Raw genomic sequence first — 16,566 nt, forward strand, 5'->3', positions numbered from 1 at the left:
TCTTCTTTTAGTCTTTTAAGGTAGAAATGGAGATGACTGTTTTTAAGACTTTCTTATTTTCTAATGTAGTCATTTAAAGTTATAAGTTTTCCTCTAAACATTGTTCTTGCTGCACCCAACAAATTTTAATATATAGCATTTCATAATCATTCAATTTAATATATTTTCTGTTTTCTCTTATGGTTTCATCTTTAATCTAGGAGTTACTTAAGAGCTTGTTTAATATACAAATATTTGAGGAGTCAACAACCTTTCTGTAAAGGCCACAAAATAAATATTCTGACTTTGCAGGCCAGATAGTCTCTGTCACAACTATTCAATGTGTGGAGAGAAGGGAACCCATCTAGACTGTTGGTGGGATTGTAAACTGGTACATCCACTATGGAATACAGTATGAAATTTCCTTAGAAGACCAAAAATAGAGTTACCATATGATTTTTCAATCCCACTCTTAGGCATATATCGACACAACCACAATTTGAAAAGATACATGCATCCCAGTGTTCATAGCAGCACTATTTACAATGGCTAAGACATGGAAGCAACCTAAATGTCCATCAACAGATGAATGAATAAAGATGATGTGGTATATTTATATAATAGAATATTACTTAGCCATGAAAAAGAATGAAATGGTGCCATTTGCAGCAACATGGATGGACCTAGAGATTATTGTACTAAGTGAAGTAAGCCAAAGACAAATGCCATATATTGCTTATATGTGGAAACTGTAAAAAGAATGACAACATGAACTTATATACAAAACAGAAACAGACTCACAGATACAGAAAACAAACTTATGGTTACCAAAGGAGAAGAGGGAAGGGATAAACAAGGAGTTTGGGATTAACAAATGTACACTACAGTATATAACACAGATAAACAACAAGGCCTACTCTATAGCACAGGGAACTATACTCGGTATTTTGTAATAACCTATAAGGAAAAAAAATCTGAAAATATATATGTATGTATGTATGTATGCAAAACTGAATTACTTTGGTATACACCTGAAACAAACACATTGTAAATCCACTATACTTCAATAAAAATAAAATTTTAAAATGTTGCCATTATAGCACAAAAGTAGCAACTGACAATATGTAAATGAATTTATATAGTTGTGCTCTGATAAAACTTTACAGAAACAGGCAGCTAGCTGGATTTGGCCTGCAAGTTTTAATTTGCCTGTACCTGTAATTACTGTCTTATTGATTTCTAATTTAATTCCATCATAACCACAGAATATACTAAGATTTCAATCTTTTAAAATTTATTGAGACTTATTTTATGGCCTAGTACCAGCCTCAATGAACATGCTGCTTACACTTAAAAGGATGCATATTCTGCCATTATTGGGTGAAGTGTTCTATAAATTTCAATTAGGTAGAAGTAGTTGATATTGTTGCTGGGATCTTCTATAGCCTTACAGATTTTTTGACTTGTTTTATTAATTACTGAGTGGGTATTAATATATTTGAACATGATTGTGGATTTGTCCTTTTCTCCCTTTAGTCTTATTGGTTGTTATTCAGTCATTCAGTTGTGTCCGACTCTTCGCAACCCCGTAGACTGCAGCACGCCAGGCTTCCCTGTCCTTCACCACCTCCCAGAGTTTGCTCAGACTCATGCCCATTGAGTCAATGATGCCATCCAACCATCTCACCTGTCACCCCTTCTCCTCCTACCTTCAATCTTTCCCAGCATCAGAGTCTTCCAATGAGTCTGCTCTTCACATCAGGTGGCCAAAGTACTGGAGCTTCAACTTCAGCTTCAGTCCTTCCAATTAATATTCAGAGTTGATTTCCTTTAGGATTGATGGTTTGAGCTCCTTGCTATCCAAGGGACTCTCTCAAGAGTCTTCTCCAGCACCAGTTCGAAGGCATCATTCTTCGGTGCTCAGTCTTTTTTATTGTCCAACTCTCACATCCATACATGACTACTGGAAAAGCCATAGCTTTGACTGTATGGACCTTTGTCAGCAAAGTAATGTCTCTGCTTTTTAATACGCTGTCAAGGTTTGTCATTGCTTTTCTTACTAGTTTACTTTTAGTTATTAGTCTTATTAGTTTCTGCTTAATGAGGTGTGATACTTTGTTATTAGGTACACATACACATTTATATATGTTTTCCTGGTGAATTTCTCCTTTTATCATTAAGTAATGACCCTCCTTAATCTCTCTGTCTTGAAGTATAATATGCTGAAATTAATATAGCTGTACCAAATGCTTATTGTTTATATATTTTCCATCCTTTTACTTTGAACCCATCTGTGTCTTTAAATTTAATACATATGTCTCATATTAGGACATAGTTAGATTCTGCTTCATTAACCATTCTGATGGTTTCTGCCTTTAACTGGAATGTTAATCTGTTCACATTTAAATGTAATTATTTATATAGTAAGGAAGTCAACTGTCTTACCATTTGTTTTCCATTTCTCCCTTCTGTTTTTTTCTCCTTATGTTTCTCTTTTTTGGGATTAACTGAATTTTTTTAATGCTCTATTTTATTTCATCTACTGATTTCTTAGATAAAAACTTCTCATTATTTTTTTTTTTTACTAGTTATTCTACTAGGCAATAAGTAGAATATTGATAGGAACCACACCCTTCACTTATCAAAGTCAATATAATACCTTTCTATATATGACATTTTATATTTACTTTACCCTTTACTTACTTTATACACAACATTCCTATTTCCCATTTCTTGTTTTTCACAAGTGTAATGATCTTACAACAGCAAAATTCCATTTACTCAACCCCCACTCTTTATGCAAGTGTTGTCCTATCTTTTTATTTCCACACATGTTCTCAGCCTCACTTTACAGGGTCTTTATTTTTGCTTTAAGTAATTAGTTGTCTTTTAAGCAAGTTATGAGAAGAAAGGAAAAACAGTCTCTCATATTTCCCATTATTTATCATTTCCAGTGATCTTCATTTTTTCCTGTGGATCCAAGTTTCCATCTGGTATCACTTCCCACTGGCCTGAAGAATATCCTTTAGGATTCTTTTGTTATACAGTTCTGCTAGCAACAAATTCTCTTAACTTTTCCCTATTTGAAAATGTCTTTATTTCATCCTCATTTTTGCAGGATATTTTCCTTAGATAAAGAATTCTGGGATGACAAGTTCTTGGTATTTTGTTTCAACATTTAAGGATCTTTCATTTTGTTCTGATATTTTTGTTTATGGTGAAGTCAGTGGAATTTCTTACCCTCATACACAATGTTTCCTTTTCTCTGTCTTTCAAGGTTTTCATTTTTAAATTTCACAAGTTTGTGATATACCTAGGTTTCCTCTCTCCCCCAATATTTATCCTTCTTAGAGTTTGCTGAGCTTCCTAGATCTATCAGTTAATTTGTTTCCACCAAATTCAGGAAGTTTTCAGCCATTATTTCTTCAAACTTTTTTTCTGCCCAATTCTCATATATATTAAAAGAAATTTTACATTGTCCCACAGGTCCCTGAGGCTCTGTTCATTTTTCTTCAATATTTTTTTTTTCTTGCTGTGGCTCAGATTGGATAATTTCTATTACACTCTCTTCAAGTTCATTGGCTACTTCTGTTTTATCCAGTCTAGTATTAAATGAAAAATTCATTTCTGTTCCTATACTATTCAGATATAGACTATACATTTAGTTCTTTTTTATAGCTTCTATTTATCTGCTAAGACTACTTATTGTTCACTGTACTTCTTTTCATTCTTCAGATTATCAATAACAGCTACTTTATCACTCAGTCCAAAATCTGGGCCAATTTACCCACAGACTTGGAGTTCTTCCTTGAATATGGATTGCATTTTCCTGTTTGTATGTCTAGTAACTTCTTATTGAACACTGGACACTGTAGACATTACATGTAGAAAGTGGGTATTATTATCTTTCTCTGAAGAGCACTGATTTGTGTTTTAAGAGGCATTCCAGGGGGCTTCCCTGGTGCTCCAGTGGTTAAGAATCTGCCTTGCCAATGCAGGGAACACAGGTTCAGTCCCTGGTCCGGGAAGATCCCATATGCTGTGGGGCAACTAAGCCCATGTGCCACAACTACTGAGCCCATACTCTGGAGTCTGTGAGCCACAACTACCGAAGACCAAATACCTAGAGTCCGTGCTCCACAAGAGAGGCCACCGCAGTGAGAAGCCCACACAACACAATGAAGAGTAGCCCCCACTCACCACAATCAGAGAAAGCCCTCACGCAGCAACAAAGACTGAGCACAGCTAAAAATAAATAAATGAATAAATCTTAAAAAAAACAAACATGGAGGCAGTTCAGGGACTCTCCTGATGGTCCAGGGGTTAAGACTCTGCATTGCCACTGCAGGGAGCACAGGTTCAACCCTAGTTGGGGAAAGAAGATCCCACATGCCATGCAGTACAGCCCCCCCCAAAAAGAAAAAAAGTAGTAGTTCAATTGCTGCCTGATCACCTTAAACTTATGTAGCCATGATTTAATGCTACGTTTAGAGTGGATCTGAGGAAAGCCCATGGTGTTTCACACTTCTCTAACTTGATGGGACTCGTTTACTCAAGACTTAGCAATACGCATTTAAGGTTCCTTCATATCATCTCATGCCTTTGGTAGTTCATTTCTTGTTAGCACTTAATCATAGTCCATTGTCTGGATGTACTACAGTTTAGTTATCCATTCAACTATTGAAGGACATCTAGGTTGCTTCCAAGTTTGCTTATGAATAAAACATCATAAACATCCAACTATAGGTTTTGGACACAATGTTCATTTGGATAAATACCAAGGAATGTGATTGCTGGAGCAAGGAGTATGTTTTGTTTCATAAGAAACTGTTAAACCATTTTTCAAAGTAGCTGTACCATTTTAAATTTCCACCTGCAATGAATGAGTTCTCATTGTTCCACAACCTTGTCAGCATTTGGTATTATTAGTGTTCCAGATTTTGGCCATTCTAATAGGTATGTAGTGGTATCTCATTGTTATTTTAATTTGCATTTCCCTGATGATATATGATGTAGAGCATTTTTTCATGTTTATTTTCCATCTGTATACATTCTTTGTTGAGGTCTTTGGTGCATTTTTAAACAGGATTACCTGTGTTCTTACTGTTGAGTATTAAGAGTTCATATATTTTGAATAAAATCCTTTATCAGATGTGTCCTTTACAAATATTTTATTCCAAACTGTAAATTGCTTTCTCATTCTCTTTACAGAGCAGAAGATTTTAATTTTAATGAAGTCCAGTTTTTTACTGCTTTCTTTCATGAATTGTGCCTTTCACATTGTATCTAAAGTCATCACCAAATCCAAGGTAATGTAGGTTTTCTCTTCTATCTTCCAAAAATTTTAAAGTTTTATGTTTTACATTTAGATCTGTGATCCATTTTGAGTTAATTTTTGTGAAAGATATGTCTGTCTAGATTTTTTTTTTTTTTTTTTGGTATATGGATGTCCAGTTGTTCAAGCACCACTTTGTTAAAACAACTATATTTTCTCCATTTTATTGCTTTTGCTCCTTTGACTACATGTGGGTCTATGTCTGGGCTCTCTATCCATGTTCCACTGCTCTATTTGTCTAGTCTTTTGCCAATACTACACTATCTTGATCACTGGAGCTTTCTAATAAGTCTTAAAGTCAGGTAATGCCAGTCCTCCAACCTTGTTGTTCAATATTGAATACTGTGTAATATTGTGTTAGCTATTCTAAGTCTTTTGCCTCTCCATATAAACACTAGAATCAGTAGATCCACAAAATAATCTGCTTGGATTTTCACTGAAACTGCCTTGACATCTTGACAATATTGAGTCTCGGTGTCCATGAAAATGGAATATCTCTAAATTTATTTAGTTCTTTTTAATTAGTTCACCAAAGTTTTACAGTTTTCTGCATATAGATCTTGCAAATATTTATGGTATTGTGTTTTTAATTTCAGATTCCACTGTTCATTGCTGGTTTATAGGAAAGTGATTGATTTTCGTATATTCATATTGTATCCTGCATCCTTCCAATAATCACTTTACTAGTTCCAGGAGTTTTCTGTCAGTCCTTTTGGATTTTCTATACAGACAACTGTTGTCACATGTGAACAAAGGCAGTTTTACTTCTTCCTTCCCCATCCATATGGCTTTTAATTCCTTTTCTTGTTTTACTATACTAGCTAAGACTTTCAGTACAGTGTTGAAAAGGGGTGGTGAGAGGGGACATCATAGCCTCATTCCTGATCTTAGCGGAAAAGCTTCTATTTTCTTACCATTAATTATGATGTTAGTTGTAGGTTTTTGTAGATAAGCTTTATCAAGTTGAAGAAATTTCATTATCCCTTAGTTACTGAAAATTTTTATCATGACGTAGTGTTGGATTTTTTTGTCAAAGACCTTTTCTACATCTACTGATATAATCATGTGATTTTTCTTCCTTAGCTTGTTGCTATATCACATTGATTTTTGAACACTGAACCAGCTTTGCATACCTGGAATTAATCCCACAACCATGGTGTACAATTCTTATAGAATACTGATGTGATCTGCTAATATTTTACTGAGGAATTTTACATGTATGTTCATGAGAGATATCCGTCTGTAGCTTTGTTTTGTTTTTTGAAATGTCTTTGTCTGGATTTTGTATTAGCGTGATGCTGGCCTCATAGAATGTATTAGCAAGTATTCCCTATCCTTCTATCCTCTAAGAGAGATTAGACAGAGAACTGGCTTAATTTCTTCCTTAAAATTTAGTAGAACTCACCAGTGAATTCATGTGGGCCAGGTGCTTTCTGTTTTGAAAGGTATTGATTATTGATTCAATTTCTTTAATAGATATAAGGTCTATTCATATTGTTGATTTCTTCTTGTATAAGTTTTGACAAACTATGTCTTTCAAAAAACTGGTTCATCTCATCTAGGTTATCAAATTTGTGGACATAAAAAAATTTTTGTGGGCATAGGGTTGTTCAGAGTATTTGGCTATAATCCTTTTAACATCCATTAAATCAGTAGTGATAATCCCTCTTTTATTTGATACTAGTAATTTGTGTCATCTTTTTTCCTTGTTGGCATAGTTGGAGACTTATTGATTTTACTGATCTTTTCAAAGAACCTGGTTTAGGTTTCATTTATTTTCTTTATTATTCTGTTTTCAATTTCACTGATTTCTGCTTTAATTCCTACTATTTCTTTTCTTCTGCATGCTTTGGATTTAATTTCCTCTTCCTTTTCTAGTCTCCTAAGGTGGCAAGAATACACAGAACTATACAAAAAAGACTTTCACGACCCAGATAATCACAATGGTGTGATCATCCACCTAGAGTCAGACATCCTGGAATGTGAAGTCAAGTGGGCCTTAGAAAGCATCACTACGAACAAAGCTAGTGGAGGTGATGGAATTCCAGTTGAGCTATTTCAAATTGTAAAAGATAATGCTGTGAAAGTGCTGCACTCAATATGCCAGCAAATTTGGAAAACTCAGCAGTGGCCACAGGACTGGAAAAGGTCAGTTTTCATTCCAATCCCAAAGAAAGGCAATACCAAAGAATGCTCAAACTACCGCACAATTGTACTCATCTCACACGCTAGTAAAGCAATGCTCAAAATTCTCCAAGCCAGGCTTCAACAATACGTGAACCTTGAACTTCCAGATGTTCAAGCTGGTTTTAGAAAAGGCAGAGAAACCAGAGATCAAATTGCCAACATCCACTGGATCATCGAAAAGGCAAGAGAGTTCCAGAAAAACATATATTTCTGCTTTATTGACTATGCCAAAGCCTTTGACTGTGTGGATCACAACAAATTGGAAAATTCTGAAAGAGATGGGAATACCAGACCACCTGGCCTGTCTCTTGAGAAATCTGTATGCAGGTCAAGAAGCAACAGTTAGAACTGGACATGGAACAGCAGACTGGTTCCAAATTGGGAAAGGAGTAAGTCAAGCTGTATATTGTCACCCTGCTTATTTAACTTATATGCAGAGTACATCATGAGAAATGCTGGGCTGGATGAAGCACAGGCTGGAATCAAGATTGCCAGGAGAAATATCAGTAACCTTAGATATGCAGATGACACCACCCTTATGGCAGAAAGTGAAGAAGAACTAAAGAGCCTCTTGATGAAAGTGAAACAAGAGAGTAAAAAAGTTGGCTTAAAGCTCAACATTCAGAAAACTAAGGTCATGGCATCTGGTCCCATCACTTCATGGCAAATAGATGGGGAAACAATGGAAACAGTGACAGACTTTATTTTCTTCGGCTCCAAAATCACTGCAGATGGTGATTGCAGCCATGAAATTAAAAGACGCTTACTCCTTGGAAGGAAAGTTATGACCAACCTAGACAGCATATTAAAAAGCAGAAACATTACTTTGTCAACAATGGTACATCTAGTCAAGGCTATGGTTTTTCCAGTAGTCATGTATGGATGTAAGAGTTGGACTATAAAGAAAGCTGAGCACCGAAGAATTGATGCTTTTGAACTGTGGTGTTGGAGAAGACTCTTGAGTCTCTTGGACTGCAAGGAAATCCAACCAGTCCATACTAAAGGAGATCAGTCCTGAGTGTTCATTGGAAGGACTGACGTTCAAGCTGAAACTCCAATACTTTGGCCACCTGATGTGAAGAACTGACTCATTTGAAAAGACCTGATGCTGGGAAAGATTGAAGTGGGAGGAGAAGGGGATGACAGAGGATGAGATGGTTGGATGGCATCACCGACTCAATGCACATGAGTTTGGGCAAATTCCAGGAGTTGGTGACAGACAGGGAGGCCTGGCGTGCTGCAGACCATGGAGTCGCAAAGAGTCAGAGACAATGGAGCGACTGAACTGAACTGAAGGTGGAAACTTAGATAATTGATTTTAGATCTTTTTTCTTTTCTAATATATGCTTCAACACTATAAATTTCCCTCTGACCTTGATGCATCCCATATTTTTTTATCAGTTTGGCTATCATTTCATTCAGTTAAAACATTTTTAAAATCTCATATATTTCTTTTTTGATCCACGTTGTACTCAGAAGTACGCAGTTTAATCTTCATGTATTTGGGGATTTTCTAGTTATCTTTCTTTCATTGATTTCTAGTTTAATTCTTTTGTGGTCTGAAAGAACACATTGTATGATTTCTATTCTTATAAATTTGTTAAGATGTTTATGGAAAAAGAATGAGATACTGCCATTTGTAGTAAAATGATGGACCTAGAGATTATCACACTAAGTGAAGTAAGTCAGACAGAGAAAGACAAATAACATATGATATCACTTATTTGTGGAATCTAAAGTATCATACAAATGAACTTATGGACAAAACAGAAACAGTCTCATAGATGTAGAAAACAAACTTTCAGTTACCAAAGGTAAAAGACGGGGGAATAAATTAAGAGATTGGGATTAACATATATACGTTACCATACATAAAACAGATAACTAGTAAGAACCTGCTGTAAGCACAGGCAACTCTACTCAATGATCTGTAATAACCTACATGGGAAAAGAATATAAGAAAGAATGGATATATGTATAACTGATTCACTTTGCTGTATACCTGAAACTAATATAACATTGTAAATCCACTATATTCAACAATAAACAAAAAAAAATGATACAAATGAACTTACCAACAAAACAGAAACCAACCCACAGACATGGAAAACAAACTTATGGTTACCAAAAGGGAAAAGCAGGAGGGGGGTTAAATTAGGAGCTTGGTATTAGCAGATACAAACTATTATATATAAAATAAACAAGGTCCTCCCTATATAGCATAGGGAACTATATTCAATATTATGGAATAGAATATAATGGAATATATATGTATGTGTGTGTGTATATATATGTATATAAGTTGAATCAGTTTGCTATATGCTAGAAATGAACACAACACCGCCAAATTAGCTATACTTGAAGGGGGAAGAAAAGATGTGTTTTACGGCCCACAACACGGTCTATCTTGAATGTTGCATGTGAGCTTGAGAAGAAATGCATATCCAGTTGTTGCTAGGTGAAGTAGTCTATAGGCATCAATTATAGCCAATTGATTGATGGTGTGATTTAATTCAATTAGGTTCTTACCGATTTCCAGCCTGCTGGATCTGCTCATTTCTGACAAAGTGGTGTTGACGTCTCCAACTATGATAGGATTCATCTACTTCTCTTTGCAATTTTACTAATTTTTGCCTCACAGTTTGAGACTCGAGTTTTAGGTGCATACACATTAAGAATTTTTATGCCTTCTTAGAGAACGAACCCCTTTATCATTATGTAGTGCCTTCTTTATCAGTGATAACTTTCCTTGCTTTGAAGCCTGCTTTGTATGAAATCAACACAGCTACTCCTGTTTTGACTAGTTGTTAGCTCTGTATATTTTTCTCCATTTACTTTTAATTTATATTTGTCTTTATAATTAAAATGGGTTTCTTATAGACAACAGACAGTTGGGTCTTGTTTGTTTGGTCCAATCTCTGTCTTGTAATTGGTGCATTTAGACCACTGATATTCAAAGTGACTACCAATATATTTGGAATAATACCATATTCATTACAGTTTTCTATTTGCTGCCCTCATTTTTTGTTCTTATTTTTATCTTGTACTCCTTTTATGCTTTTTGTGGTTTTAATCGAGCAATTTATGATTCCACTTTCTTTCCTTTTTTAGCATACAGGTTCTACTTTTTAAACTTTCTTTCGTGGTTGCCCTGTATTCACCTTTCTCTCCGGGTGAGGTGGCAGTGGTCTGCCCTGCGTGCTCTTCTCTCTTACAGAGCCAAGAAGAGTTGAATTTTCAGTCTGTTCAGTGTTTCACTTGTTGTTAGTCAGAGTGGCAACTTCCAAGCCCCTTAACGTGCAGAACAGGAAACCTCAAGCTACAGAACTTTTTAAAACACACTGATAACTAGGACCAACCTCATACAGCAAACCTTTAGATTAAGCACTTGACCCAAGTCCTGGCAATCTGACTAAGCACTGGCCACATGCAGCTGTAAACTGCTCAAGAGAGAATAGTTTGCATCCTTCTATTAATACAACATGCCTTGGGATTAATTCTTAAAATTTCCTAGTGGGAACATATTCCATGCTCTAACATGGCATTTCACACAGACCTCTCTTTTAGAATATGACACATTATACTAGTTGATTTATTTCTTTCTCATGTTATAGGCTGAGAGCATAAAGTCTACCTTCATCTTATATTCAGTTTACATAGAACAGTTTGGACCATAATAAGAACATATTGCTTACTGAATAAATCAGTTGATAATAAAAAAAACTCTTGACTCCCCTTCTTTCCCTCAACATGACGGAATCCTAATATGTAATCTTGGTTAAGTCATAAATGAATAAAAATTAAGGAAAATAATGCCAAAGACATTTATTTTTCAAGCTTGGTAGTGCCCTCTAAGCTCCACAGATGAGAGACATACAAACTCTTGATCACTGAGCCTGTTTGAAGCCTCAGTTTCTACATCTGTAAAAGAGGATAATAATAATCAATGTAAACTATGAGGTTATGAATATAAAGCTCTCATTACAATACATACAGTAGACACTCAACAAATTATTATTTTCATTTCATTATTAGCAGCAGCATCAATACTGTCAAACCATCACTTACACTTCAGTACACAGTAGCCATCTGCTTTAGAAACTCCTTCAGCTTGACCTTGTTTACTGAGTAAAGGTTACAAGGTAAAAGATAACCCCTGACTTGGTAAGACATTAGGGTTGATCACGTTACTCTATCCTCTGATATTACAGCACAGAAACAACATGCTATAGTAAGGAGGTCTAAAAAACCCATTCAAAGTCAAATATCTGAAAGGCGTGAGAGTCAGAATAACAGAAAAGATGTGGATAGTGGGTAGTCAGCTAATAACTAAAAGCAGATAACTATTAACAGCAGATAACTGTTAACAAACTGTGGAACCTACAGCACAAGAACAGCAACTGTCACCTCTAACCTAATAAACCCCTTCGTCTCCTGGAGGACTTTCTCTCTTTCTCTTCTCCTTATTTTCCTCCCCTTTTCTTTCTTCACCTCTATCCTGACACTCCATGATTTCTTCTCTGAGTCTCTGTTCTTTCTTTTTACCAACTGAAATGCAGAATTAGTTCATAGTCTTAGTATTTATTATACTTTCCAGTAAAATAATGAAAATAGGTTTTAAAGAAAGAAAATCAGGACTCAATTCCAGTCCTAATAATTAGCTATGTAACTTGGGTAAATTAAACTAAACACTTTAGTTTGCTCAAATGGAGAATAGAGATAATAATAACTTCTTCACATGGTTATAGTAAGAAGTAAATTAAATTTGTAAATTATCTAGCCTAAAACCTGACACACAATAGGTCTTCCATAAAGTTAATCTCCTTCTCAATTTCTCTAGAAAAAAATCATCTAATCCTTGGTTATGTCTTCCACAGTACCTCTTAACAGAGAAGGAGAGCCCCCCCCATTCCTTGTACATATTCCCATCATTTTTATGAATACAAATGAACCCAACCATTACAGATATGGACAATGTCTCTAACTACAGAATTTTACACTGCACTGATATAAACTCTCTTTCCTCTGGGTCCTCTCCTTGATCTTAAAGATAAGTTGGAACAGAAAAATTTAAATAGAAACACAAAGAAATGATAATTATAAACTATGCATTTAAGAGGCACTTAAACACTACTCATAAAACAATAATATGAAAGGTATAACACTATGCTTTTAAAACTGGCTTAAAGATGCTTCAGTAGTTTGGACCATGTGAGAAAATTATGAACTACCTCACAGGAATAGTTCCCACATTAAGGAGTCAATACAGTAGCAGGCCAGTTGCCAGCCGCCTCTTCCAACTCATTCTAACTCAGTTAACCTCGTAGCTAGAGACTGACTCCACTCTCAAGTGAATTCCACACTGGTATCCAGTAAGTGTTTGTAAAAATAAAACTATTTCAGAGAAGAGACATTAGGAATCAGAACAGACTACCCAAACATTACTGCACCCAGCTCAGACAGCCATCAGGCAAAACAGCCAAAAGGAAAACCACGTGTGGCCACCATGTGGCACTTGAAGGACAGCCAAGAAGACTGTGCAGAGGCTGGTGCAGCTCAGTGCAGCTCTCCAACTGCAAACCCCAAACCACAGTACAGGCAACACTGAGTGAGCCAGAAGCAAGCTGGTGTCGGGGGAGGGGGTCAGAAAGCCATACAGAAAAAAGTACAACACATGAAATGACTGCAACTGGGAGAAAGGGATTAGGAGTTACTGGGTAGGGGGAAAAGGCCATTATTCTACTCAGGTACAACTTCAGTACCAACAAGGGCTAAAAAGATTACAAAAGTCCTTTAGGGAAAATAAAACAAAGAGAGTGTTAAATTAAAAGCTGAAAATCCAAGGAAAAGGTAAAGATGAATGCTTTAAGGGCATTAGAAAACCAACTTCAACAGCAAGCCCCAAGATAATAAGTGGCAAATGGGGGTGGTAGTAAAGTATAATAATTTGAAAAGAACAACATTTGAGAACCAGAAGTACTGGTATGGTTTGGAATTTTATTGAAGATAAAACAGCACACTTTCCTTAAGTTCATAAAAAGATTTGCCATGGCATGCAGTTTTTATAAGACATCAAAGTTCTCACCCTAGAGCAACAAAAGTGGTAGATGGTTTCTGAGCCTAAGTTCCAGGAATGCTCAGTTTATTCTCACTGCCCATCTCTGAAGAATCTGAGAGCACTGCAGCCACGGGAAAGCCCCATAACTGATCCACAGCAGGCTTTTTCTGAGGGTAGGCTAGAGTGACCATACTTACTGGAGTCCTCCCACTGGAGTAAATGTAGCTTCCATGCAGAATAATACAAAAATCCCAGTACCAGAAAAAGGCAGAGGGCTAGCAGCAGATTGCGTACAAATATCAAGAGTCCCATCTTCACATGATCTACAATTTCCTACATGACCTAAAAAAAACAAACAAACAAAAAGACAATTTAGGTCTTAACTGATAAAGCAATCATCTTACTGATATACTCTACCTTAAAATAAGTATTTACAGGACAATTTCCAAATGAAGAGCAACCTGGAATTATCACTGATTGATGACCTGGCATCCTCCGACCTCCTCAAGCCTGGCTCAAAGGACAGCTTCACCATCACTCAGCATCCAAGCCAGCTGTCATCCTCGTGTCTCTCCTCTCGCTCACTCCTGACACCAAATCAGTGACCAAACTCTGGCAATTCCAACCTCCCAAGTAAATCTCAAATCATACCCACTTCCCACCATCACTCCCCTAGGCCCTGTCACTACCATATTCCCACAAAACAAGTTTCCCTGCCTCCAAATCTGCCTCTCCCAAACCCATTTTCCACACAGCACAATAGGCAGTCTATTAATAACACAAAATTTAACACGACTTCTTGGCATAAAACCCCTTTGCATTAGTATTCTACTGCTGCTCTAGCAAATTACCACAAACTCAGGAGCCTGACACCATTCACATTTATTATCTCAGAGCTCTGAAGGCGGCAAGTCCAGGTACAGCATGGCTCAGCAGGGCGCTCTGCATAGGCTATCCCAAGACCAAAACCAGAGGCTCGGGAGGGCTGCATTCCTTTCTGGAGACTCTGGGGATGAGCACACTTTCAAGCTACTCCAGACTAAATTCAGTTCCTTACAGCTGTAGAGCCCGAGTCCCCATTACCTTGCTGGTTATCAGTCTTTGCTTTTGTGTTCCTGTTCATACTTTCCATGTGATACCCTTCAGTCACGATGGGTTAGGTTCCTCTTACACTGATCTCTCCAACTTCCCCTTTAACCACATCTTGCTTCTGTTTCCAGGCAGAGGAACCTCCTTGCTTTTCAGGTTCATGTGATTAGACAGGGCCCACTTGAATAATCTAGGGCAATCTCCCTATTTTAAGGTCTGAAGCTTTAATTTCATGTGCAAAGTCCTGTTTGCCATGTAAAGGAACATATTTACAGATTTCAGGGATTAGTGTGTGGACATCTTTAGTTGTTTTTCGTCATCGTTGTTGTTTTGGGTTTTGATTGTTTTCTTCTTACAGTGCTACGTGGCTTGTGGTATCTTAGTTCCCCAACCAGGGATCAAAGCTGGGCCCCTTGCAGTGGAAGTGAGAAGTCCTAACCACTGGACTGCCAGTAAATTCCCATGTGTGGACATTCTGGAGGGACCATTCTCCTTAACATACCTTTCATTAAATTCTCAGTTCTGTTAACATAAAGCAACTGCTCCTCAGGAGTCTAGCAGCTTCTGACTGCACCCCTATTTACTCTCCAACCACCTCTTGCTCCTCCCAACCTCACTTGTGTCCTATGCTCTAGCCCCTCTTCTTTCTATTCATTGAACAGTTCTTGTTGTTACTCTCCTCAAGGTCTGTCTGAAATATATTCTCTACCACCCTGCTATTTCACCTGCTGCACATTCTTTGATACCTTAAATGTAACTTCAGCCAAGATGACTTCCTAGGATCACTCTTCCCTACCCCTACTAAGATATTTAAGACATGAAATAATCTATAAGAAATATTATAAATATTATATCCTATGTATAAACATTATACATGAAGTGATAAAAAGTTAGCATCTTCAGACTATATAATCATCCACCTAAAAAAGCCAAGAGACTCAACTGAAAAACCGTTAGAACTAATAGAAAACTGAATAAAGTAGGTGATTCTATGATTTACTTACAAAATCCAACAACTTCTTAAAAACTATACCAGCAATAATCAATTTAAAAAATGTAAGGGGAGAAAATTCCACTCATGATGGCAACAAAATCTACAAAATACCTAAAAATAAACTTCAGAAGAAATGAACAAAATTTTCACCAAAGGACATAAAAGATCCAAATAAATAAACGGACAGGTTTCCAAGTGAGAAAATTCAATAACGGAAACATGTCAGTTCTCCTGAAACGTCAGTTCTCTATAAATTTAGTCTAAAGCCAGTCAAAACCCATGTTTTTGTTTTTGTTTTTTCAACTTAGATCTAAAGTTAATCTGAGGGCTTCCCAGGTGGCACAGTGGTAAAAGAATCCACTTGCCAATACAGGAGATGCAAGAGACTCAGGTCCAATTCCTGGGTTGGGAAGATCTGGAGGAGGAAATGACAACCCACTCCAGCACTCTTGCCTGGAGAATCCCATGGACGGAGGAGCCTGGCAGGCTACAGTCCATGGGGTCGCCAAGAGTCGGACACGACTGAGCAACTGAGCATGCACGCACACAAAGTTAATCTGAAGAGTTCACACCCAAGAAGACTGAAGAAACTTTTTGATGAAATGAGGATTTGTCTTACCATATTAAAACCAACTCAAAGCTATAATTATTAAACTAGATGGGTACTGGCACAAGAAAAGACAAATAAATCAATGGAACAGAACAGAGTCTAGAAATGAGCTGTCTCAATAAAGAGACACATACAGATATGGATACATATACACATATATAACTGGATTTATCCATATATTTGAATTTACAATAAGCATGTAAGTTTTTTAAAAAGATACAAAGGATACATAGCTAACTGTTGTACATAGCTAACTATTGATGTAGTTACCTCTAAGAAATAGTATAGGACAATGAAAAGTACTTTTCCCTTCA

General features: G+C 36.6%; 1 protein-coding gene and 1 long non-coding RNA gene across 7 annotated transcripts in view; both read right to left on the bottom strand.

The window, feature by feature from the left end:
* ST3GAL3 (ST3 beta-galactoside alpha-2,3-sialyltransferase 3) overlaps positions 1-16,566 on the bottom strand; it is a 211,921-nt gene that overhangs the window by 169,360 nt on the left and 25,995 nt on the right. For 5 of the 6 annotated variants that reach the window (XM_081492592.1, XM_081492593.1, XM_081492590.1 and 2 more), the window contains one exon: positions 13,757-13,901. In XM_081492592.1, coding sequence (XP_081348718.1) covers positions 13,757-13,871 — 115 coding nt within the window. In that variant the 5' untranslated portion in view covers positions 13,872-13,901. Of the gene's footprint in view, positions 1-13,747; positions 13,902-16,566 lie in introns of all 6 variants that reach the window. The other variant, XM_081492589.1, reaches the window with a different exon arrangement.
* Positions 11,310-11,655, bottom strand: LOC145506942 (uncharacterized). Its single transcript, XR_014054458.1, has 2 exons — positions 11,570-11,655; positions 11,310-11,422 (listed from the first exon to the last, which is right to left on the bottom strand). It is a non-coding gene; the product is annotated as an uncharacterized LOC145506942 (long non-coding RNA).

This window comes from Giraffa tippelskirchi, chromosome 5, assembly GCF_054371585.1.
Source record: "Giraffa tippelskirchi isolate mGirTip1 chromosome 5, T2T-mGirTip1v1.2.pri, whole genome shotgun sequence".
NCBI lineage: Eukaryota > Metazoa > Chordata > Mammalia > Artiodactyla > Giraffidae > Giraffa > Giraffa tippelskirchi.